General features: G+C 42.0%; 1 protein-coding gene across 1 annotated transcript; it reads left to right on the top strand.

Moving 5' to 3' along the window:
• The first annotated feature begins 240 nt into the window (after positions 1-240).
• POLR1B (RNA polymerase I subunit B) lies at positions 241-23,630 on the top strand. Its single transcript, XM_069583204.1, has 15 exons — positions 241-1,627; positions 3,317-3,484; positions 3,920-4,066; positions 5,734-5,866; positions 6,708-6,844; positions 7,967-8,190; positions 8,893-9,064; positions 10,309-10,480; positions 11,595-11,876; positions 12,952-13,085; positions 15,522-15,692; positions 16,246-16,402; positions 19,139-19,335; positions 20,019-20,272; positions 21,135-23,630. Exons 1-15 carry the CDS (start codon positions 1,451-1,453, stop codon positions 22,015-22,017), a joined length of 3,408 nt encoding a protein of 1,135 aa, XP_069439305.1. The 5' UTR covers positions 241-1,450; the 3' UTR covers positions 22,018-23,630.
• Positions 23,631-24,828: the final 1,198 nt, after the last annotated feature.

The raw sequence follows: 24,828 nt of genomic DNA, 5'->3' as shown, positions 1-24,828 counted from the left end.
AGAAAGAGATCAGCGAGCTGTCTTCTAACAGCTTTTCCAGCAAGTTTGTATGCTGATGGAAATGGTTGCACCTGTCATAATCCCCTCATTCTCCTACCTTCCTGACCAAGAGAGAGGGAATAGAGGAAGAGAGTTTTTCCTAAAAGTAGCAGTCGCTGTAAAGGAAGAGAAGGCAGAATTTAGGTCACAACTGCACACATCTTGGGAGATTTGATGGTGTAAACATAAGAAAGAAACAGAGGATAATTTTTAAAATTGATACAGGAATGAGAATTACCACCTGACCTAGGTAAAGGTGGAATTGCGTCAGGTGGACATTTCTCTAAGTGGTGAATGAGTTCATTATCTTAATTGTGATGATAGCTTCATCACGGAAGCCCAGGAGGCATATACCTAGGTCAAAACTTACCAGCGCGTACCCTTTAAACAGGTGTAGTTTATCTTGTGTCAGTTATACCGCGTACAGGATAGAGCTGTTAAACGCACATACACAGGAAAGATTACGCTGAAAGACAGCTGCAGTCTCCGATAAATCGTTTTCTGGGGAGATGAATGGAGTATAGGATTTAGAGACTCAAAGTATCCCTGGAGGTCCAGTGGTTAAGAGTCTGCATTTCCACTGCAGGGGGCACAGGTTTGATCCCTGGTCAGGGAACTAAGATCCCCGGATCCCTGGGTTGGGAAAGATCCCCTGGAGAAGGGAATGGCAACCCACTCCAGTGTTCTTGCCCGGGCAATCCCATGGACAGAGGAGCCTAGAGGGCTAGAGTCCATGGGGTCGCAAGGAGCTGAACATGACTTAGCGACTAAATAACTAAAGGATATTAGGGCTAGGACGCCCGCCTGCACACACGTTGCCGGCTCCCGCTCAAGACTCGAGTCTAGACGACGCGGGGAGGGGCTAATGGGGGTAGGACCACCGCTAGACGGTCCCAGTGATGAACCTTCCCGACTTAACCCCTTACCCTGGTCTGGGTAGAGGGCAGTCGGTTTGGTGCCTAACTGCTTTTTCCTTGAAGCCAGAACTCTGGTTGGGTGTCACCCCGAGAGTCTGCATCAATATTGGATCGCAAAGTCGTCAAGGAAAGAGAAGGAAATCTTTGAACATCACTCTCCGCCGGTCCTAAACCGCAAATGAAAGATGGAGATTTCACACGCGGAATTGGCCGTGGAGCGGACTTCCCCTTTGTGAGTGGAAAACGGAGATCTACAGGGGTGGACACCGGAAGAGAGGAGACGGAGCCGATCCGCCGCTCTCCGACTCTGCAGGATTTTGAACGGGCCCACTTGCTCCAAGTATTAGTTTCTAGTCGACCCTGTAAAATCTGAGGACCCAGGGCCGGCAGACCAAGAGGAACTACATTTCCCAGCAGGTCATGGGTGCTGGGCGCCGGGTGGTGTTTCCGGCGCGTGTGGAGCAGTCCCTGGCGCCCGGTGTGCTGGCAAACTCATGGATCCCGGCGGCCGGTGGCGAAACCTGCCCAGTGGGCCCAGCCTAAAGCACTTGACCGACTCGTCTTACGGGATCCCGCGGGAGCAGCAAAAGCCAGCGTTGCAGGAGCTGACGCGGGCGCATGTCGAGTCTTTCAACTACGCTGTGAGCGAGGGGCTCAGCCACGCGGTGCAGGTGAGCTTGGCCTCCTCCCAGCCGTTCCTCAATTTTGGGTTCTCCGGCGCCTCTAGCCCCTGCTACAGGCGGGTGGAGCAAAGGGGCCTGGCGGCGCGGCGGATGGGGTGCGGGGTGTGTGAGGCGCTGGAGAAGGAAGAGGGAGAGGTGAGTGAGGCTTGGGGCCTGGAAGAGGGGAGGAGGGATCCAGGAGACGGGGGAGTTGGGCACAGGCCCAGCGCCGGGCTATGTCGAGGAAGGTGCCAGTGAGTCATTAAAGCGAGATTCAGTGGGAAACCTTTGGTCCTCCTTAAGAGATTGGTAACGTCATTAGGTAACATTTACTCCATACTAAAGTGATTGGTCTAGAGGGTGATGGTAGCAGGCTTCAGGTTAAAATAATGGGGTAGGGTCTCATTTAGTAAGCATCCCGGTGTCTCCGGGCACTGGGCTCTGACAGTGAGGGAGAGGCAGACCTATGTAAGAGAGAGTTCTTGCTTGCTATCTTGTTTTGGGTGGAGGTGGTGGAGCTGTGATGGAGAAGGAAATGGCAACCCACGCCAGTATTCTTGCCTCGAGAATCCCAGGGACGGAGGAACCTGGTGGGCTGCAGTCTATCGGGTCGCACAGAGTCGGCACGGCTGAAGCGACTTAGCAGCAGCAGCAGGTGGAGCTGTGAAGGCAGTCAGTGCCAGTACTCTGGAGCAATTCTCTTGCCAAGGGGCTATGTGCGGGGGCACAGAGGAGGGAGGTGCAGCTAACCCAGGGCAGGACCTCATGAATCCAAGAGAAGAGTACGTTCCCTCCAGGGGGAGTGCAGGAGCAGAGCTCAGGGGTCTCTACCCTCTGCTTTTGTTGGGTAGGGCTTGTTCTGCAGGAGGGGTGGAGAGAATGTTGAAAGCTGAGCCAGTTTCTGATGCTTGAACTCTCTTCTGCAAATAATGGGGGAACCATCGAGGCTTCTTTGAAGATTAATACTGCTTCACCCGTTTGCAAAAGATGAGATATTTTTGTCTGATGGGAAATAATTTCTATCGTGCCTGGACTCATTGTATCATGTCTATGAGAAAAATTGTAAATCTGCTTATAAGTTAATTGACTCTGGGATTTATTAAAACAATGAAAAAGAGTCCAGCTTTGAGATGATCAAGGAATCTTTCCGCTAAAATGGGTTCTCTGGTAGCTCAGACGGTAAAGAATCTGCAATGCAGGAGACCCAGGTTCATCCCCTGGGTCAGGAAGATCCCCTGGAGAAGGGAATGGCAACCCACTCCAGTATTCTTGAGGTAGAGCTTGACGGGACTACAATCCATGGGGTCGCAAAGAGTTGGACACTGCTTAGCAACTGAACAACAACATATGCACAAAGAGAGTACAAGGTAAAATGTGAAGCAGAAATAAATTAGGAGTTTGGGATTAACATATACACACTACTGAAGTCAGGTACTTGGTTCAGAGGACAGCTTTGTCCGTAAACAGCTGTATCCCTAGAACCTATTATAGAATCCAACAGTGAGTAGACCAGAAAGTCTTCTTAATGCTGTTTTAGGTACTTAGGACAGGAGTAGCCCAGATGTAGTGCTGGCTCTTTTTAGATGTGTTGCATTAGGATGATAGCCATCAGTGCTTGTAGAACACCTGAAATTTGAAAGAGTCTGAGAGAAAGTGCCTTGCAAGTGCAAGCGGTTGACTGTCTCAACTGTATTTCAGGCCGTCCCTCCCTTTGAATTTGCTTTCAAAGATGAGCGGATCTCTCTCACCATTGTGGATGCCGTCATCAGTCCTCCAGCCGTTCCCAAAGGGAGCATCTGCAAAGAGCTCAACGTTTATCCAGCAGAGTGCCGAGGCCGGAGGAGCACCTACCGGGGAAAGCTGACAGTGAGTATGAGTGACAGCATGCGACTCACACACTGTACATTTTTTTGAATAAGCCCAGTGCCTAATACGGTTTATACCAGAATTTGGCTTTCTCAGTGCTGTCGTCCGAGAGATCCCATCTTTTAAACCTAAAGCATAAAATCATTTAGTTTATGGTCCTCTGCCTTAATCTTTTAAAATACTCATCTATTCTTTTTTTATATACATTTTTTTTTCAGTATTCTATTGTGGTTTATCACAGGATATTGAATATAGTTCCCTGTGTAGGACCTTGTTGTTTATCCATTCTAACTGTAATAGCTTCCATCTACCAACCCCAAAGTCCCAGTCCATCCCTCTGTCTCCCTCCCCTAGAATACTCATTTATTCCTACAGATCTAGATAGTCCCCCACTTTTTTTTTTTTAACTTTTTTCTCTCTCTCATTTTCACTTAGGCCGATATCAGCTGGTCAGTGAATGGAATCTCAAAAGGAGTCATTAAGCAGTTTCTGGGCTACGTTCCCATCATGGTGAAATCCAAGCTTTGCAACTTATACAGCCTTCCTCCAAAAGCCCTCATCGAGCACCATGAGGAAGCAGAGGTACCCACAGGGGAGCCGTGCCCTGAAAGACCTGGTAACAGTAGAAAGGGCCAGAACTGGGAGTGTGAGAACAGAAAGCTTGTCAGGGAGTTCAGTTTTCTTACTCTGCTTTAATTTCTAGATAGGTAACAGGGGCCTTGATGTCTTGTCTATGCTCTGTGTAGGCTTCATAACAAGTCTCAGATGAGACAGTGTATGAAAAAGAACACTCTAGGGGCTTCCCTGGTAGTCCAGTGGTTAAGACTTCATGCTTCCACTTCAGGTGGTATGGATTCAGTCCCTGGTGGGAGAGTTAGGTCCCACATGCTGTGTGGCATCAGCAAAAAAAGGAAAAAGAGGAGGAGCAAATGGCAACCCACTCCAGTGTTCTTGCCTGGGTAATCCCATGGCCAGGGGAGCCTGGCCGGCTACAGTCCATGGGGTCACAGTTGGACATGTCTTAACGTTTAAGCAACAACAAGATGGATTTGTCAGTTTCTATTATGTGAGTGCTATAAGAAACTAAATACTTAAAAGCATTATTTGTGATTTAAAAAAAAAACAACTCTCCAGTTAGAGAATATTACTATTTGTGGGGGGTAATTGGTAGGTTTTTCCCTCATTTTCTGAATGATACATATTTAGAGATGTATTTGAATTTTTACAGCTCTCTCAACATTTTAACCCACAAAACGTGTCTAATATGTCTGCTTTACCTACAGTCGAACTCTGTGGATGTATTAAATGCTTCATATACCCTCCCTTCAGCTCGGTTAGGTGGCTTGGGTTGATGTGCAGACTCTGCCTACAACAGGGAGACTGTATTATGTGGTGGGAAGAGGCCTTTGATGGCAGATCTGGGTTTGACAGCCAGCTGTTCCACTTTACCCTTGTGCACCTTTGGGAAGTTTAATCTCCCTGAGGCTCAGTTTTCTCTTTTGAAAATGGCATGTAGTTCTCCCACTTGTGCTGACATAGAGCACCCAGCATGATACACCTGCTGTGTGTGTGTGTGTGTGCGTGTGTGTCTGTGCATGCATGATATACCTGCTCTATGTGTGTGTGTGTGCGCACACACACACGGACTCAGTCGTGTCTGACTCTTGCAACCCCATGAACTGTAGCCCGCCAGGCTCCTCTGTCCATGGGATTTCCCAGGCAAAAATACTGGATCAGGTTGCCATTTCCTCCTCTAGGGGATATTCCCAACCCAGGGATCAAACCCACGTCGTCTTGTGTCTCCTGCGTTGGCAGATGGATTCTTTACCACTGAGCCACCAGGGAAGCCCATGCCGAATTCATGAGAAACCATACTCGTGTGGAAACAGAACCATTACTGTTTTCAACTTTAGACTTTGGAGTAAATTGTTTTTGGTTTTTAATGTCATTGAAGAGTGCAGTCATTTTAGGGATAAGAATGTGGCAGGTTATGTCCAACCTGTCTGGTTGAAGGAAGTACCATGGTTTCCTTCCATACTTTTCTCCCAAGTCTTTACAGCCTTTTTAATGTGCTTGAGAAGATTTAATTAAGTCAGCAGTTTCCCAGGGACCCACAGGTCCTCTTGCCTAAGGGCATTTCTTGTGCACATCTGGTTAGGAATGAGGGTGATACTTGCCCTTGTTCAGTATCATGTTTGTGGGTAGTTATGTGTCTTTGTTTAAAAAATTTTAATTCATCTCTTTGGCAGGAAATGGGAGGCTATTTTATCATCAATGGCATTGAAAAAGTCATCCGAATGTTGATTATGCCTCGCAGAAATTTCCCCATTGCAATGGTAAGACCAAAGTGGAAAAGCAGAGGGCCTGGCTACACTCAGTATGGTAAGTTGCAGGGATATTTGGAATGTTCTTTCAGAAATATTTAAGCTGTTTTATTAAAAGTAGATGTATCCACATAGAGTCTGATATTTTTCTCTCATATATATAATTTTTGGTTTGTTTTTCTGTTAAGCAATTCTGTGCTATAAATTCATAGTGGGACACCTAGTTTCTACTGTGTTCAATTTTTTTTTTTGAACAGAATGAACTTTTTTTTTTAAGAAATAATTTTATTTATTTATTTTTTGTTGTGCTGGGTCTTTGTTGCTGCCCAGGCTTTTCTCTAGTTGCAGCGAGCAGGGGCTACTCTCTAGTTGCAGTTCATGGGGTTCTCGTTTCGGTGACTTTGCACAGGCTCTTAGGGTGCCGTGGGCTTCGGTAGTTACCCCATGTGGGCTCAATAGCTGTGGCTCACAGGCTTAGTTACTCTGTGGCATGTGGGATCTTTCCAGATCTCAGGGATCAAACCCATGTCTCGTGCATTGGCAGGTGGATTCTTCACCACCATCAGGGAAGCCCCTGAACATGAGTTTTTATGTTATTGCTTATGATACTGAAGGCTGGCTGACTTGGCCAGAGGTGGGTCTGGGCCTCTGAATTCTTCCAGTTCAGGAGGCACGGCATTTGCCTTGATCTCTGACTGATAGCAACCTGACTTCTGTTTGATCACGCTCCATGACAGGGCCTGGCTTCTCAAGATAGCATTTTGCAGTCTGGAATCCTATAGTTAAACAGTTTATTCTTACAGTTGAGCTAAAAATCTGTCTCTGATTATAGCCGTGGATACTATGCTTAATGGTAGTGTTGCTGAATTTTTGATTATTTGCTTTGTTTGTTTCAATAGGAGTTTCAATGCACTGTGTGAGAGAGGAACATTCTGCTGTCAATATGAACCTTCACTACTTGGAAAATGGCACGGTTATGTTGAACTTTATTTACCGGAAAGAACTGTTTTTCCTTCCTTTGGGATTTGCACTTAAGGTGTGACTTACCGAATATACTTCTTCTGTTAGGAAGCGAATCATTGGAAGTGCAAAATGAATAGGTCGTCCTCATCAGCATTCATGCTATGCTAATATCCACTGCTCCATAACAAGTTACCTCAAAATGCAGTGGTTAAAACATGACTAAATATTTCTCTCTCTATTTCTGTGGTCAGAAATTTGGAAGTAGCTCCTGATTTGGGCAGTTCTGGCCAGGGTCTCAGGAGGTTGCCATGAGATGTCAGTGGGGGCTGCTACTGTGTAGAAAGGTTGCCCAGGGCTGCCGAATCCCCTTCTGAGGTCGATTGAGCTTGGCTGGCAAGTCAGTGCAGGCCCTTGGCAGGGGGTCTCAGTTCCTCTTCACAGGCCTTTCCACAGGCTACTTGAGGCACCTGTCTTCTCCAGAGAGTTCACCAGGAGAATGAGGCTGGAGCTGCAGTGCCCGTCACGACCTAGCCTTGAGAGTCACACTTCAGCTTCTCTGCCATACTCCCTTAGTCACACAGGCCAGTGCTGTTCAAGGCAGAGGAGACCAAGGTTGTGGGTACCAAGAGGGAAGGGTCATTGGGACATCTTGGTGTCTCCCATACAAGTGTGACCCTTATTTTGAAGAGCTCGCTTAGACTCAGCAATAGTAGAGGGCTGATTTTTCTTGGGTTTTAAAAAGAAATAGGAGAGAACCATTACTAAACGATGGTTAACAATTTTGAAAAAACAACTTTTTTGTATATATGTGGAATTTTAAAAGTGGTAATGATGACCCTATATACGAGACAACAAAAGAGACACAGAGATAAAGAATAGACTTTTGGATTCTCTGGGAGATGACGAGGGTGGGATGATATGAGAGAATAGCATTGAAATATGTATATTACCATGTGTGAAATAGATGACCAGTCCAAGTGTGATGCAGGAAACAGGGCACTCAAAGCCGGTGCACTGGGACAACCCAGAGGGCTGGGATGGGGAGGGCGGCAGGATGGGGGCGTGGGGTGGGGGACACATGTATACCCGTGACTGATTCATGTTAATGTATGGCAAAAGCCACCACAATACTGTAAATTAATTAACCTTCAATTAAAATAAATTAATTAAAGAATCTTTTTTCTTTCTTTTTTAGGCACTCGTCAGCTTTTCCGATTATCAGATTTTTCAGGAGCTCATCAAAGGAAAGGAGGATGACTCTTTCTTTAGGAACTCGGTTTCTCAGATGTTAAGGATCGTAATGGAAGAGGGATGTTCCACACAAAAACAGGTCCTTAACTATCTGGGGGAGCGCTTCAGAGTGAAACTCAACCTTCCTGACTGGTACCCAAACGAACAAGCTGCAGAGTTTCTGTTCAAGTACGTGAAACTGTTTCTTAGGGTTGGGCAGTAGTTACCAGTAAGGATATACCTGGGGCTGGTGAGTCATCTGGAAATCAGAATAGCCCTGGGGGTGGGATTCTGGTGTAGCGAGATAGGGGCTAACTTTGTTCCTGCAGCCATCCTCACCTTTCTCTTCCTGCAGCCATCCTCACCTTTCTCTTCCTGCTAGCTTCCTGTTTTATATTGTACTTTTAAGGTTTTATGTTGAAATAACTTCAGACTTCCAACTCACCAGTTTATTAACATCTTTCCTACTTTCTCTGCATATATGTCATTTTTCTTTGTGCATTATCTGAAAGCTGCAGGCATCATGTCCCTTTATTTCCCCAAGGCTGGGACTCTGTCTTCTGTATCCACTGTGTAATTGTTAAAGGAGCCCTGCTGTAGTCCTCCACTGAGCAATCTGTAGCCACAAGCCACATTCAGGGCCATTTCAACTGAGAAACAGTGTTGTTGTTTTTTTTTAATTGATTTAAATTTAAATAGCCACTTATGGCCTGTCCCTACAGTCCTAGATTTTGTGAGTCTGTTCTGTTCTTTTGCTAATGTTACCAGCAAAAGTGAAAAGCAGTTTTTGGAAAATGACTGAAGACGTCTGGGGTAAATGTGGATTGGGGACCTTGGTTAGTAGGACATCGGATAGTATCAGTAGCTGGATTAAGCTTTCTCTTTCGGCAGCCAGTGTATCTGTATCCACCTGAAATCCAACACTGAGAAGTTCTATGTGCTTTGTCTCATGACCCGGAAGCTCTTTGCTTTAGCCAAAGGAGAGTGCATGGAGGAGAATCCTGACAGTTTAATGAACCAGGAGGTTCTAACTCCTGGTCAGCTCTTCCTCATGTTTCTGAAGGTAAGTGCAGGCTGTTTCACCCTGGAGCATCGTAACCTCTTGTGGGATGGTGTGGCCATATTCAGCAGTATTGTTTCTTGCATGCTTATAATTTCTAATTTGAGCCGTTGTGTTTTATTTTTCCTTCTATTTTTGTTTGTTTAGCAGTAAGGGACTTAATCAGAGGTCTTAGCTTATGGCAGGTTCAGGACTTTCTTTAGTATCTTTTTAGACGCTAAATAAAAACTGTCAAATCTTGGTTGTAACATTAATGAAGTGTAAATGGCCAATATACTCACTTATAGTCAGTCCTCATTATTCACAGATTCTGTACTATTAAATTCAACTACTCACTAACGTTCATTTTTAACCCAGCAATATCAGTACTTGCGGCACACTCTTGGTCATTTGCAGACATGTACAGAGTGCTGAAAAGTTAGTCTTTTGAGGCACAAGGCCCAGCTCAGTTCTGATAAGCAGTAAACGAGTATCTCCTCAGTGCCATGTTTTTCACATTTTTCTGCTTTTTCTTGGTGATTTTGCTGTTTAAAATGGCCCCCATGCTCAGTGCTGAAGTCCCTTGCCGTGGTCCTAAGCTCAAGAAGGCTGCATTGTGCCTGCCTTATAGAGGAAACACTTGTGTTAGACACGCTTTGTACAGCGTTGAGTTATGATGCTGTTTGCTCTGAGCTCAGTGGTAAAGAATCAGCAGTGTAAACTAAGATGTCTGTTCACAAACACAGAAAACAAGGTCATATGTTGACCAGTTGACAAAGATGTTGTCAGTAAATGAACACTCACATCTGACCCTGCATTTCCTCTGGGAGCAGGGGTTCTGTGCAGTGTTCACAGAGATGTTGTAGGACATGATTACTGTAAATAATAACTCTGGGTATCTGTGTGTGTCTAGGGAGAGAATGTTAACAATAATTTTATAAGAAAGTTGATTGGATAGCATTTTATATTTTTAATATTATCCCTAAAAAGAATTTAAGAGATAACATAATGACAGGAAAGATGGAGAGGACTGAAGTAAAAATCTCCAAAGTCATTATCAATAATTAGGGCTTCCCAGGTGATGCAGGGGTAGAGAATGCGCCTGCCAATGCAGGAGGTACATGAGATACAGGTTTGATCTTTGAGTTGGGAAGATCCTCTGGAGAAGGAAGTGGCAACCCACTCCAGTATTCTTGCCTGGAAAATTCCATGGACTGAGTAAATATGAAATTTGTGGTTTAAAAATTAAACTGTTTTTCTTATTTCAGGAAAAATTGGAAGCTTGGTTAGTGTCTATTAAAATAGCTATAGACAAGAAGTCTCAGAAGACCAATGTGTCCTTGAACAGTGAAAATTTGATGAAGATTTTTAGTCTGGGAATAGACCTTACAAAACCATTTGAATACCTTCTTGCTACTGGGAATCTACGTTCTAAAACAGGTGAAATTAAAGAGAAGGGCTTCATTTTGTTACAGTTTTCAAATTATTTGCTTAATGTCAGTTTGTATATTGCTTTGAGAGATGTTTTTTTGTTTTGTTTTGGTTTGGTTTTTTGGGCACACCACATGACCCATGGGTTCTTAGTTCCCTGACCAGGGGTCAAACCTGTGCCCTCTGCAGTGGAAGCTCAGAATCTTAACCCCTGGACTGCCAGGGAAGTCCCGGGAGAGGTTCTTTTTGAAAGTGAGCTGCTCATTCATTAAAGACCAATTTCTCGCTGTGAATTTTGACAGGTGTATATTGGGCTGAAGGGCTTTAGACAGGTTGTCTGTATAGCTTAAATCTGATTTTAATGAACAAATGCATTTCCCGTGCCTCCTTCTAGAAAACCGGAGACTGCTTAGATTTCTGAGGAAAGGTTAACTAGGTGGTAGTCTGCGAGGGTTTTTAGACATACCCATCCCTAAAGCAGTCATATCAGAACAACTGGAAAACTTTACAAAGTGGTTATTGAAGGCTCAGAAATCTTTTTTTTTTTTTTTTTTAAAGGAGATGGTACTGATGCAAATTCCTTAAGGGCTAACAAGTGCTTGTGTGTTACACAACTCTCTCTCGGATGAATCCCATTTAATTACTTGCTGTTTTGTAACTCATTTATGTTTCTCCATAGAGATCACGTGGAAGAGACGGGGAAAGAGTTAAGGCTAATACAGTTTGTGAAATCTGGAGATTTTTACTGTATTTTTTTCCTTTGTAAGCTCTTCCTCTCACCACAGCTGAATAAACTTTGTGATTACCCACTCTGTGATCTCTAGTGTGGGCTTCCCAGGTGGCTCAGTGATAAAGAACCTGCCTGCTGATGCCTGAGTCGGGAAGATCCCCTGAGAAAGAAATGTCAAACCACTCCAGTATTCTTACCTGGGAAATCCCATGGACAGAGGAGCTTGGCAGGCTATTGTCCACAGGGTCCCAAAGAGACACAACTTAGCAACTGAGCATGCATGATCTCAAATGTGTTCTGAGGTTTTATTATCTTTTCAAAGCCTCCAATAAAAAGAAGCTTTTTCTTTTTTTTCAGTTTATTCCATTTTTCAATGATGTCTGTTTTATTAAGGTCTTGGCTTCCTGCAAGATTCTGGACTTTGTGTCGTGGCTGACAAGCTGAACTTCATACGCTATCTCTCCCATTTCCGCTGTGTGCACAGAGGGGCCGATTTTGCTAAAATGCGGACCACCACTGTGCGCAGACTGCTGCCGGAGTCCTGGGGCTTCCTTTGTCCCGTGCACACCCCTGATGGGGAGCCCTGTGGTCTGATGAACCACTTAACCGCCATCTGTGAGGTTGTCACGCAGTCTGTGTACACAGCATCTATTCCAGCTCTACTCTGCAGCTTGGGTAGGTGGTTCTCGGCAGTCAGCAGTCTGTCTTGTTTGCTTGTGTGGGTTTTACAGGTGCAAAGCTATTAAGTTGTGCTTCTCTGGGGTTTGAGCAGAGAGTTCATATAAGGGTGATGGTGTCATGCTGTAGATAACCTGTGCCATTTTGTAAAGCACCTTTACAGAGGGTGTTGACAGCTCATGGATGAGTGTTCTTTACTTAGCTAGAGTAGACTCTTGTTGTATGCGGTACTTCTCTAAGTCACCACTGGCACTGAATTAGCAGACACTGAGTCGTTGGTCCTGGGGAAGAAAAGGTTAGGTTTCTGCATACCTCTCACGACAGCATTTTTATCAGCTGCTGGGTCCATAGCCTTGCTTTATGCATGTTTCTGTTTAAAGATGCCTTATTTAATATATATTATTGATTCATTAATGCTGAGCTTTCAGCTAACTACACTGTAACTATAAGCTCATCTAACATGTAGTTTTTTCATAAGGCTCGGCAGAGCCCTGTGCTTAGGGGCCAGCACTTTGGCACTGTGCTTGAAGGCCATTTTAAACAGCAAAAGCACAAAGATGCGAAAAATACGGCACTAAACAGTGCAGAAAGAACCCTTATTTGCAGTATGAGCTGCAACTGCATCCCCTTGTGTGACCTCAGCCAGAAACATGTTTCTGGTGACTCAAAATTTTCAGTAGATGTCCTCAAATGATGTGAGAGGAGGCACTAGTATTGATGCTGGGGTTACAGATACATTTTAGCAAGTTGGCAAATTTGTGATGTGTGAATAATGAGCAAATGTAATTAGATTTCGGGGGAAAAGTTAATATGTTTACCTGGCTCAGAAACAAAAATATAAAAGGTATACAGAAAAAAGCTTCCTTTATACCCCTGCTACTCTTCTCAAAGCCAGAGACCTTAGACCTGGGGGTCCTTGCTGAAAGACTTAAATGTTTCCTCAAGCAATATAAAAACGTTCTGGTCTAGAGACAAGGTGACTAGAAAGGTAAAGCTGTTGTTGAATCTGGAGGGAAATTTAAATGTTGGGAAAGCATCCTGATGAGATCATTCCATTTGTTCACTTCACCAGGAGTCACTCCAGTTGACGGAACTCCACATCGGCCGTACAGTGAGTGCTACCCTGTCTTGCTGGACGGTGTCATGATTGGCTGGGCCGATAAGGAGATTGCCCCTGGCATTGCCGATTCTCTCCGACATTTTAAGGTGATCTTGAGTCTCTGTGAATTGTTTTGTCCCTCCATCTTAGGTTTTCATGTCTTTTCTGATTGTTGAGTGTCAAGGGGTTGGAGGTCAGAAGCTAATTCTGGAATTGCACATACAGTCCTGGTGGCAGCATCTTGCCTTACACTGGCCTCATTGGTTAGGGTCAGTGACAGGTATTTGAGCTACATGCTTTTTTTTTTTTTTTTTTTGGTTTGTTTCATTGAGGCCCTAGTCTACATTCTAACACATTTCTAACTTTTTTTTTCCCTTTGTAAATACTAGTGGCAAATAGGGGATCTCAAAATATGGCCTTCTATTTTAAGTAATACTGAAGCTAATCAAGGTAGCAGTCATAACCACTTGCCTTCTGTTTCTTAAAATACTTTTTTAAAAAGTCAAATAGAATAACATTCTTTGAATAACTAATCTTTAGAATTTTCTCTGGGAAAGAGTCTTTGCTGCCTAGATAATGGCTATGAGTTTGGCAGTAAGGTAAATTTGTAGTTTATGCTCTATCCTGTTTAGTTGGGTTATTTTAATTTGTTTTTCAGTTTTTTCATTGTTTTACTTTGATGGTTTTACACTGAAAGCATGTTTGAGCAGCATAGAGAGCTCACATATGCCCATTACCCAGATACACCAGTTGCTATGTTTTCCCCACGTGCTTTATGCTCTATAAATACTATGTACATTTTACATCCAAACCATTTGAAGGCAGTATACAGACATGTCCTCCTTTCCATGAAGATTTCAGTGTATATTTTCTAAGAACAAGGATTTTCTCTTTATTAACCACAGTGCGCTTAAAAAATCTCAGGTTGGTGAAGTCTGCAGCTGATACCCCGATTTTTTTTTGTCTGAGACCCAGTCCAGAATCCCATGTTACATGTGGTTGGCGTGTTTTTTCAATCTCCCTTAGTGTGGGACAGTTCCTCAGCCTTTAGTGTCTCCCTTTTTTGTTTTTGAAGAGTATAGGCCAAATTGTGACCACTGTCTCTTGATATGTGTAGCTTTCTTATGATGAGACTCAGGATATCATTTCAGGAGGCACTAATGTAGGCTGGCCGCCTGGCTGCCGATGCTAACTGTGATCACTTTAAGACTGTGTTCTTTAGTCCCCACACACAATTCTTTTGCTTGCATACCTCGCCTATGGAGAAAAAAATTGTGAGATTTTCTCCGTAGACATATTAAAAGTATTGCATTCATTCCCTGACAAAGATCGTTCTTTAATAATAAAGATGAGTAACAAGTCTTCCATTCCTGGAGTAAATCCCACTGGGTTATTATTTTAATACCTAATAAATACAGGTACTTTCTCAATTTTATTTAAGATTTTTTAAAAAGTCAACATTCACAAATTTCTGCTTGATAAAAAGCATTAGAAAGTTTTCCTTGGTGTTCATTGCTCTGGAGCAGTTGGCACAGCAGTGTGTCCTCTGGTCTTAGGTCTTCTAGAATTCACCTCTGAGGCCATCTGGCTCTAGTGTTCTCTTTGGGGCAGCTCCTTGATACAGAAGTTGGTCTTGAAGCTTTTTACCTCTGCTGAGGTCTGTTCTCGTCACCTGCATTTTATCCATTTCATCTTGGTTTCAGAGATATGCAAAGCAGGCTCATGGTTTTAAAATTTTGTTTCCATGCTTTTCCCTCCTTTGCCTTTTTTTACTCAGTATATTCATACCTTTGGTTTCCCCACAAGGAAAAAGAATACCCGTCCCCTTCTCAATTACATCAAAAGAACTAAAAATGTTTTATTAGTTTGAACCTTTCTGTTCTCTGCTTCTTTATTTCAGATTTTATCTTTTATTTCTTGTACTTTGTTGTTTTACCTTTGGGGCTAAGAATTAATTCATCTATTTTTATTCTTTCATTTTATTAATAATATATTTAATTGTAAATATATAAGTTCTTATATATTTAAGTATTACATATACTTAAATAAAGTTATACTTATTGCCATCAGTTCTACTGTACAGATTTCTTTTTTTTTTTCACATTTCTGTAATTTTAGTATTTCTCCTTTCACCCAAGTGTTCATAGATTTTTTGTTTTTTTAAATGCCAAGTGGAAGAGTTTTTGCATTGAATACATTTTAAAATAATACCAGTAACCTTATATTTTAGACATCAGCCAACAGAATTTCATATACTGTGTTTACCCACACATTCTTGGTTTACCTTTTGCTCAGTCCCAGTCATTACTAGTTTGCCTGATAGTGAGATTGAGTCCCCAAGAAAGTAGGGCTTTTGCCAGCTCTCATTGTGGGGTGAATAGCCATCTGTGGGGGGCTGAGGCTGGCAGGGTACTAGGTGTGTTACCTGCAAACCTTTCAAGATGTTGCTTTTCATGTTAGATCTCCTTCTCCATACCCACCTCCTAGGTGGCAGGGGAATAGACATCACTTACTCTTCATTGAACTCTTTTTATTGAAAACAGGTGTTGAGAGAAAAAAGAATTCCTCCCTGGATGGAGGTGGTCCTGATCCCCATGACAGGAAAACCAAGTCTGTACCCAGGATTGTACCTTTTCACCACTCCTTGTCGACTGGTGCGGCCTGTGCAGAACTTGGAACTAGGCAAAGAAGAACTGATTGGAACTATGGAACAGGTACATAGACCCCTGTGATTATATAATATGCAGCTTTCAGAGACTCAGTAACTGTTAAAATGTTACAGTTCTCATGACAGTCAGGCATTTGAAAGAAAGTCACAACTTATTTTCTTCCTCCTCTGTGATCAGCATGAAGCAGTTTTCATGCTCATCAAACCTGAGAGGGTTGGTGGTCACCTTAGCTGCCTTTCCCATCCCACTCAGCTCCCCAAGTTTCTTTGCACCCGGCTCTGCCTTGGGTGGTGAGACTGGAACATTCTGCTAAAATCACTCACAATCTTTGCTTACATCTCTGTAGTTGCAAAACTCTAGGCTTTGTGCTGCTTATAAAAAAGTTTTCCTCCTTCCTATCCCCCTTCATAGCTGGACCAGGGTAGATTTAGAATGAAATGTTTAAGATGTGGTATTTCTTACTGTTCATCCCTTCAGTGTTCGTGATACTGGATGGGTGGGAAGGTTTTCTTAAACTCTGATCAATAGTAAGAGCTAATATGTGTTCGCAGTCACAGTTACCTTGTGCCTTGAACTTCCTGGTCCTTCCTCTTTCCAGATCTTCATGAATGTTGCCATCTTCGAGGATGAGGTTTTGGCTGGAGTCACCACGCACCAGGAGCTCTTCCCTCACAGCATGCTGAGTGTGATCGCCAACTTCATCCCTTTCTCAGATCACAACCAGAGTCCGAGAAACATGTACCAGTGCCAGATGGGTAAGACGGAGCAGAGTGGTGGTGGTCACAAAAGGAAACGGACTGCAATTTTTAACTCTTGAGATTACTTCAAACTCAGGGAAAAGCTAAAAGTTATAAGAATAGTACAAAGAACTTCCATAGACCCTTTACCTAGATTTTGCCTCATTTGCACTATTTCCTATTGGAAAGTGAGCTGCTCCTTTACCCCCTGAGCATCCTACTATGTATTTCCTAACAACAGGGCGGTCTACTTACATAACCAAGGACAATTACTAAAGTCGGGAAATTTAACAATAATATTTTATAGCATAATAAAGTTTGTGGAAATTTTTCCCTGGGTAGCACCTAGTCTAAGACCATATGGTGTATTCAGTTCTCTTGTCTCTTTAGTTCTTTAAGTTAGATCTTTAGCCTTAAATGTCTGTCTTACCTTATTTTTAAGGAAAAGATAACTTATTTTGTAGAATGTCCATCAGTTTGGTTTTGCCTAAGGTCCTGTGGTTAGATTTGTTAAGAGTACAAGCCATGTGGTCACCTGTCATTATCATCTCTAGTGTTTTCTTTCTTTCGTGCCTGATGATTCAGGTTTTCATGGAGTGTCATTTCAGCCTGAAATTTTCAGCCTGAACAACTCTTTAACATTTTTTTATAGCTGCAGGTTGCTGGCTGCAAATTCTCTTAGTTTTCATTTATCTGAGGATGTCTTTTTCATCTTCACTTGCAGAAACTGGATATATAATTCTGGTTTGACAGAACTTTTGGGTTCCCCCATCCCCCAGCACTTAAAAGATGTTGTTATGCTCTGTTTTTGATCTTTGTCAATTCTAATTAGAAGTCAGTGGTTTTGTGTATTGTTGTTTGCTTGATTATAGTGTTATTTATTTTTCTTCTGTCCTTAAGATTTTCCCATTATTTTTGGTATGTAAACTGATTGACTGTGATACACCTAAATATATTACTGTTTGTATTTACCTTGCTTGGAGTTCGCTGATATTCCTAAACCTGTTTTAAAAAATTAAGTCAAATCTATAAGATATTGTGTCATTATTTCTAGAAATAATGAGACTGTTCTGTCTCATGTCCTGAGATGTCTGTTATGCATCATATATGTTAAGCCTTTTAACACATTATTGACCAGAGGACTTTTGCAGAAACTAAGGCGTGTGGCCAATGATTTGTTACGTAAGTTAATATTGAAATGTCTCTGGTAAATAACATTTGGGTAACAAAAGACATACTAATACATCTCCAGTCAATAAGTTGTTAATATTGTCCCATAAGCCATTGAATTTCTGTTCTTTTTTCCATCTTTTTTTTTTCTTTCTCCTTCGAGATTGGGGCATTTTATTGATTTGTCATATTCACTGACTTTTCTGTCATTGCTGAATTTTTATTTCAGATACTTAATTTTTTAGCCTAGAGCTTCCATTTGTTTCATTTTTATAGTACCTGTTTTATCTGAGATTCTGATCTCCATTCATTGTGGACGTATTTTCCATTACATTTTGAACACAGTTGTAACAGGTATTTTAAAGTCATTACCTCCCAATTCCAACATTTGGATCATCTCAGGATCAGTCTCCACTGATTGCATCTTTCTTGAGTCTAGGTCACGTTTTCCTGTTTCTCTGTAGGTCTAGTAATACTGGATTGTATTGTAGCTGGAAAATATGCGGTAAAAACTGGAATTCCGTGGTGGTCCAATGGTTAGGACCCAGTACTTTCACCTCTGGTGCCCAGGTTCAATCCCTAGTTGAACTAAGACCCTGCAAGCTGTGTAGTCAAAGGAAAAAAAAAAAGTGGATTCTATTCTGTTCCTCTGGCGAGGGCTGGTTTTCAGATTTCTGGAAGCAAGCTTCCAGTGGTTGAAATTTGCTCTTTAGCCTTAGCTGGACTGCTTATGTCTGTCCCATAGTTCTAGAGTCCACCAAAGATTTGGACTGCTGTTCTGACTGGGCCATCAGACAAAACATGAAAAACAAAACTGAGAAAACTGGAAATTCACTCAGCTCAGTTCCTTTTGTCCAAGTGTTAATCCCTCTCTAGTTTGTAACTTCCTGTGGTTACATTCCAGTGCTTTCAGCTAGTATGTGTATGTATATAATTGGCTTTTGTTTTTCTTCTGGATCTTTTACTTGTACATGTTGAAAGTGATATTGTAGGAGTGGCCCTCTCTTACTGGAAGCTGCAAATCTCCTTTTCTGTTTTTCAGAAGTTCCCCTATGTATATATTTATCTATTTTAGTTTTTAAAATCATTTTGTTTTGAATTGATTATCTATACTGTAAGGAAGTACCAAAAAAAAAAGTATCTATCCCATACCTGACTACCCACAGTTAACAGATACTGACATTTTGTTCTGTATGTGTGTGTGTGTAGGTGGATGTCCGTGTAAGAAAGTAATCTAATTAGATAATAGTTACTATCACTCCTCTCCCACCAGTAATAGTAATATCCCATAATTTTGTATTTATCCTTTAAATCCTCTTTTTATGCTTTTTTTACATTGCACGTTTCCATAAACTAGGTCTAGAACTGTTTGGATTGTGTGGCAAATCTACACGAATATATCCTAGTAAATGTCATTCCCTACTTTTTCTCACTGAGCCTTGTTTTCTTGGTTGAGTCATGTTCATACACATTTGTCTACTTCATTTTCACACCAGCTATTACTCTGTAGTAAACATAACCAGCAGGACTTACTCATTTATTCATTCCCTTATGACAAAATGTTAATTTTTTTTCCCTTTGTAGGTAAGCAGACCATGGGCTTTCCACTTCTCACTTTTCAAGATCGATCAGATAATAAACTGTATCGTCTTCAGACTCCACAGAGCCCTTTAGTAAGACCGTACATGTATGATTACTATGACATGGATAACTATCCAATCGGGACAAATGCCATTGTTGCTGTTATCTCTTACACTGGCTACGATATGGAAGATGCCATGGTAAGTGCTGCCAAGAGATGCACTTCCACCCTTTCTCATTTTTTAACTTTTCTGTTTACCATCAGATCACTGAAGGAGTATTTCTTATGTGCCCGAGTACCTAATATTTGGTGTATGAATGTTCTATTAATTAATTCCTGGTCTAAGTTAAAAGTGACAAGGGGACTTCCCTGGTGGTTCATTGGTTAAGACTCCGTCCTCCCAGCGTTGGGGGCACAGGTTCCATCCCTGGTTGGGGACCTAAGATCCCATATGCTGCTCAGCAAGGCCTCCCACCCCGCAAAAAAGTGACAAGCTTTGAGGTATATCACTAGATATTTCATATGCATATAGCCTGCATGTTTGAGTGCACAATACAAGCAGATGTCAAATGAATGTAAAGTAGTCTTAGAAATATCTACTTTTCATATTTATGCATGATTGGGTTCTAAGCCATCTTGTGTCTGGATTTTAATAGTTAGCACAGGTGATTTGGGAGATATGAAGTTTTTCTTTTTTTTTTTAATTTTTTTTTTTTTTTAAATTTTAAAATCTTTAATTCTTACATGCGTTTCCAAACATGACCCCCCCTCCCACCTCCCTCCCCGATATGAAGTTTTAAAATCAAATGCCAGTTATCCTAAACCAGTTATAATGCTAACCAGGCCTCAGCCTGTGAAATGAATGATCCTCTGACTTCACAGATTGTGAATAAGGCCTCTTGGGAACGAGGCTTTGCCCATGGGAGTGTCTACAAGTCTGAATTCATAGATCTGTCTGAAAAAATTAAACAAGGAGATGATAGTCTGGTCTTTGGAGTCAAAGCTGGAGACCCACGGGTTATGCAGAAGTTGGATGATGATGGATTGCCATTTATTGGAGCACAACTGAAGTATGGAGATCCATATTACAGCTACCTAAACCTTAACACCGGGGAAGGCTTTGTGATGTACTATAAGTAAGTTTGCATACCTGGGGCTATTTCTTGTGGACTATTTCTCAGTGAAATCTCTGGAAGTCAGTGAATGTTATTTTTTAACAGGAGAACTTTTGGAGTATTACAAAGGGTAGCTTAGTTATTAACTGAATGGACAGATGAAGTTCTGTGGTCTGTTGTACTGCCTTTGTTTTCCTACTTTTCTTGTCAGTCTGTTACATCTCATGAGTTATCTGTGATTTATTTTACAACTGTTATTATTCAAACTTGATCATCTCTCTCAGACATGTTAATAATGTATCTTAGCTAAAAAGTTGAATTCATTATCCCTGTTACTAAAACTGGATTTTTTAGGTCTTAGCTGCCTTTCTTGCTACTGTTCTTCCAATCAGTTCTGTAGTGAATGTAATCAATAGCCCTGTCCATAAGTTTTTTAGGGATACCAGCTCTATTTGTAGTGAAGAATAGAGGTAAGAATAATTTTTGCAAATATCCATTATGAAGCACTAAATATTAATATATCAATAAAATTATATCTAGACATCACAGCTGTGGAGGGTCAGAGTCCCAGATCAAGGTGAAGGCAGGTTTGGTTTTCTCGAGGCCTCTCGGCTTGGAGGTGGTCAGCCGCCTTCTCCTTGTCGAACATTGTATTTTTTCCTGTGCACGTGTGCCTCTCTTGTCTCTCCTTATATCCAAATTTCCTCTTCTTATGGTGACACCAGTTATTAGATTGCATTCGGGAGGGACCAGCCTAATGGTCTCGTTATTAACTTCTATTACCTTTTTAAAGCCCCGATGTCCAAATACAGCCACACTCTAAGGTACCCTCCATTCATTTTAACAAATATTTTGACATTCTGTCCGGTTTACTTTTTCCTAGGAGTAAAGAAAACTGTATTGTGGATAACATCAAAGTGTGCAGCAATGATACCGGAAATGGCAAGTTCAAGTGTGTGTGCATCACGATGCGAGTCCCCCGGAACCCAACAATTGGGGATAAGTTTGCCAGTCGTCACGGGCAGAAGGGCATCTTGAGCAGGCTGTGGCCAGTGGAGGACATGCCATTCACCGAGAGCGGGATGGTCCCTGACATTCTGTTCAACCCCCATGGCTTTCCATCCCGCATGACCATAGGCATGCTGATCGAGAGCATGGCCGGCAAGTCTGCAGCTCTGCATGGGCTCTGCCACGACGCGACCCCCTTCATCTTCTCAGAGGAGAACTCGGCCCTGGGATACTTCGGCGAGATGCTGAAGGCCGCTGGCTACAACTACTATGGCACCGAGAGGTTGTACAGTGGCATTAGTGGGTTGGAGCTAGAAGCAGACATCTTCATAGGCGTGGTATACTACCAGCGTTTACGCCACATGGTCTCCGACAAATTCCAAGTGAGGACCACAGGAGCCCGAGACAAAGTCACTAACCAGCCTATAGGGGGGAGAAACGTCCAGGGTGGAATCCGTTTTGGGGAGATGGAGCGGGATGCCCTTTTAGCTCACGGTACATCTTTTCTCCTCCACGACCGCCTCTTCAACTGCTCGGATCGGTCAGTGGCCCACGTGTGTGTGAAGTGTGGCAGTCTGCTCTCCCCGCTGTTGGAGAAGCCGCCCCCGTCATGGTCCGCCCTGCGCAACAGGAAGTACAGCTGTGCCCTGTGTAACCGCAGTGACACCATTGACACCATCTCCGTGCCTTACGTCTTTCGGTATTTTGTAGCTGAACTGGCAGCTATGAACATCAAAGTGAAGCTGGACATCGTTTAACCTGACGTAGGTCTTTTGGGTCAAGACTGCTATCAGATTAAAACAAGATGTTGTTCTGGTGAGGCTATTAATAGTTATTACTCTGGAGTTTTTCATAGTTGTCAGAGCTCTCAACCAAGACCTGGCAACTCAGAAGGCAGACTTTCTCAGTTGCTTTAGTAAAACTACTGAAGGTGACTTTCAGTATATTTGTTCTTTAAAAAGCATACATTGACAAATAAAAGGATATTCAGGGAAAAGTCTGTCTAACCCCAGGTTCTCTGCATCCTGCTTTCAGCAGGCAGTGACTGTCAAACATTTATCTGTCCATGTGGAGCAGAGCAGTTCAGTATAAACACAGTGTAAGCATATATGTAATTTTATATTTTCTTACATTAAAAAATGAAAGGTAGAAATTTTTAACAGCTTTATTGAAGTGTATGTTTACCCAAAAAGTGCACATATTTAATGTATATAATTAGGTGGGTTTGAACATATGCATATACCTGTGAATGATCACCACAGTCATGGTAATAAACATTACCTCCAAGTTTCCTTGTGCCCCTTTGGGTTGTTTTTTGGTGTTTTTATGGTAAGAACACTGAACTTGACATCTATGCTATGGACTATGGATAGAACACAAATTAATATATCGCTCCATAAAAAGTTATTCAAAAGATTGATGTGTGTCTCCAGAAACTGGGTCTTTGTATAAGAAAAAAACAATGTCTTTATTGAAAGTCATGTGCGACTCTGTGACCCCATGGACTATACAGTCCATGGAATTCTCCAGGCCAGAATACTGGAGTCGGTAACCTTTCCCTTCGGCAGGGAATCTTCCCAACCCAGGGATTGAACCCAGGTCTCCAGCATTGCAGGCGGATTCTTAACCAGCTGAGTTATCAGGGAAGCCAGTCTTTACTCAAGAAGTGATAAAATTGAATCTGTATATAACATATCCAAGAGTGAATTGTTGCTAAAACCCATAAAAAGATATAACTCAAAATTGATGTTATACTTACGTGACTATAACAAAAATGAATCTAAAAGAGCTATATTCAACATGGAATGATATGAAATATATTAATATCTATGAATGAACAGTTTGTATAAAACAGTTTACTCAGAGGAAATATCTGAATAAAAGAATGATTGGTATCTTTGAGAATAAACTACTGTAGAGTGGGAACAACTGTACACACCCAACTCAGCTATATGCTATGTATCTATAATAGGAAAATAGAATATAGAAGGAAATATTTCAACATAAGAGAAATTTCTGTATACATAATTGAATATATCTTTTATATCTCCATGAATGAAGTTTGTGCATCTAAATGAGTGTATCTACTAAAAGGAAGGATTTACACACAAAAGTGAGTGATAGAAAATATGTCTAAATGGCATGTTGGTAGAAAACAAAAAAGTTGTCAGGAATTCCTTAGTGGTTCGTGTGTTAGGACCCCATGCTTTCACTGCAAGAAGCCTGGCTTCAATCCCTGATCAGGGAACTTAAGGTCCCACAAAAAGTACAGCCAAAAAGAAGGGGGAAAAAAAAGGTGTCTACTGAAAGGAAACATCTATATAACACATGCTATGAATTTGGAATAAAATGTGGCTAAAATGGAAACGAATATATCTACTCAAGAGAATAGCTGAATCATTGCTTGCTTATCTCTGAATTGAATGTTGGTGTAATGACGAGTGTATCTAATCAGAATGAGTGATGTGTTTGTATCTATGAATGAAGTGTTTGTGAATACAAGTGATTTACATGGAGTACTAGAATACAAGTAACTGTCCCTATTAATAGGATTTAGAAACAAGACTGTAAGGTTTCTTCCCTATGAATGGGTTGCTGGGTGTCTGCGGAAACGAGCTCCACATTGAATGATGTTTTATGTCTCTATGAATGGAGTGTTGGTGAACCCAAGTGAATATATCCACTCAGATAAGGTATATACAAGGTCTATGTGTGTGTGAGAAACTCATGTGTAAATATATATATAAATATATAATCTCAATGAACAAGCAAAAAATTACTTAAAGGAAAAATACATTCAAAAGTTTTAATTATATGTTATGCAACTTGCAGAAAAATATCTTCAGTGAGAGGATAGGGCTAAACTTAAAACTGAGTAAGTAACATATCCATGAATGGAGTGTTAAATAATGAAAGAATCTGAGTATCTCAAAGAAGTAAATACCCAATTGAATGGCAGATTTTGGTTCCTGGTGATACCCATCCCTGGGTGCGGCTAGAAGCCAGACCTCCAGATCTAGCCCACTTGGAGACAAATCCATGGGATAGGTTCAGCCTTCGATCCGTCGGGCAGTCAAAATGCTTTCACCTAAGTTCCTAATGAGAAGCCGCTTTTGATTCCATCTGTCTTCTTATACAAGAGGCTGTATCACAGGGCAGCACCACAGCCCCACTCACCCAGATTTGTTAGGGGTCCTGCATCACTCTTTATCAAGCTGTGCAGCATGTGGATCTTAGTTCCCCGACCTGGGATGGGATCCATGCCCCCTGCATTGGGAACCAAGTTTTAGCCACTGGACCACCAGGGAAGTCCCTATCTCTTGCCACTCTTGGCACATCTTCAGGTTATATAGGGTTGCTGTAACAATCCTGCCAACTCTGTCCACCCAACTGTGCCCTTGAAACACAGACCTGCCAACACACTAAGTGGTTGTAACTGGTACTGTGTGGTGTATTATAAAAATGCGTTTCAGTGACTGGAGTGATTGTCTTGATGGTAAGAGTTGCTCCCACTGGGAAAATGTTAAAATGACAACAGCAGTAATGGGATGAGCACACTTCTGGGACCT

This window comes from Ovis canadensis, chromosome 3 (assembly GCF_042477335.2).
Source record: "Ovis canadensis isolate MfBH-ARS-UI-01 breed Bighorn chromosome 3, ARS-UI_OviCan_v2, whole genome shotgun sequence".
NCBI classification, from domain to species: Eukaryota; Metazoa; Chordata; class Mammalia; order Artiodactyla; family Bovidae; genus Ovis; species Ovis canadensis.
Note: the sequence above shows the minus strand (reverse complement) of the source record. Positions and strands in the feature narration are given on the sequence as shown.

Bases quoted from the DNA above. Each gene is read 5' to 3' on its own strand.
- POLR1B (XM_069583204.1), top strand. From the start codon at position 1,451: ATGGATCCCGGCGGCCGGTGGCGAAACCTGCCCAGTGGGCCCAGCCTA. The intron at 10,481-11,594 runs GTGAAATTAAAG...TGTTTTATTAAG, and splicing joins GAATCTACGTTCTAAAACAG to GTCTTGGCTTCCTGCAAGAT. The intron at 15,693-16,245 runs GTACATAGACCC...TCCTCTTTCCAG, and splicing joins TGATTGGAACTATGGAACAG to ATCTTCATGAATGTTGCCAT.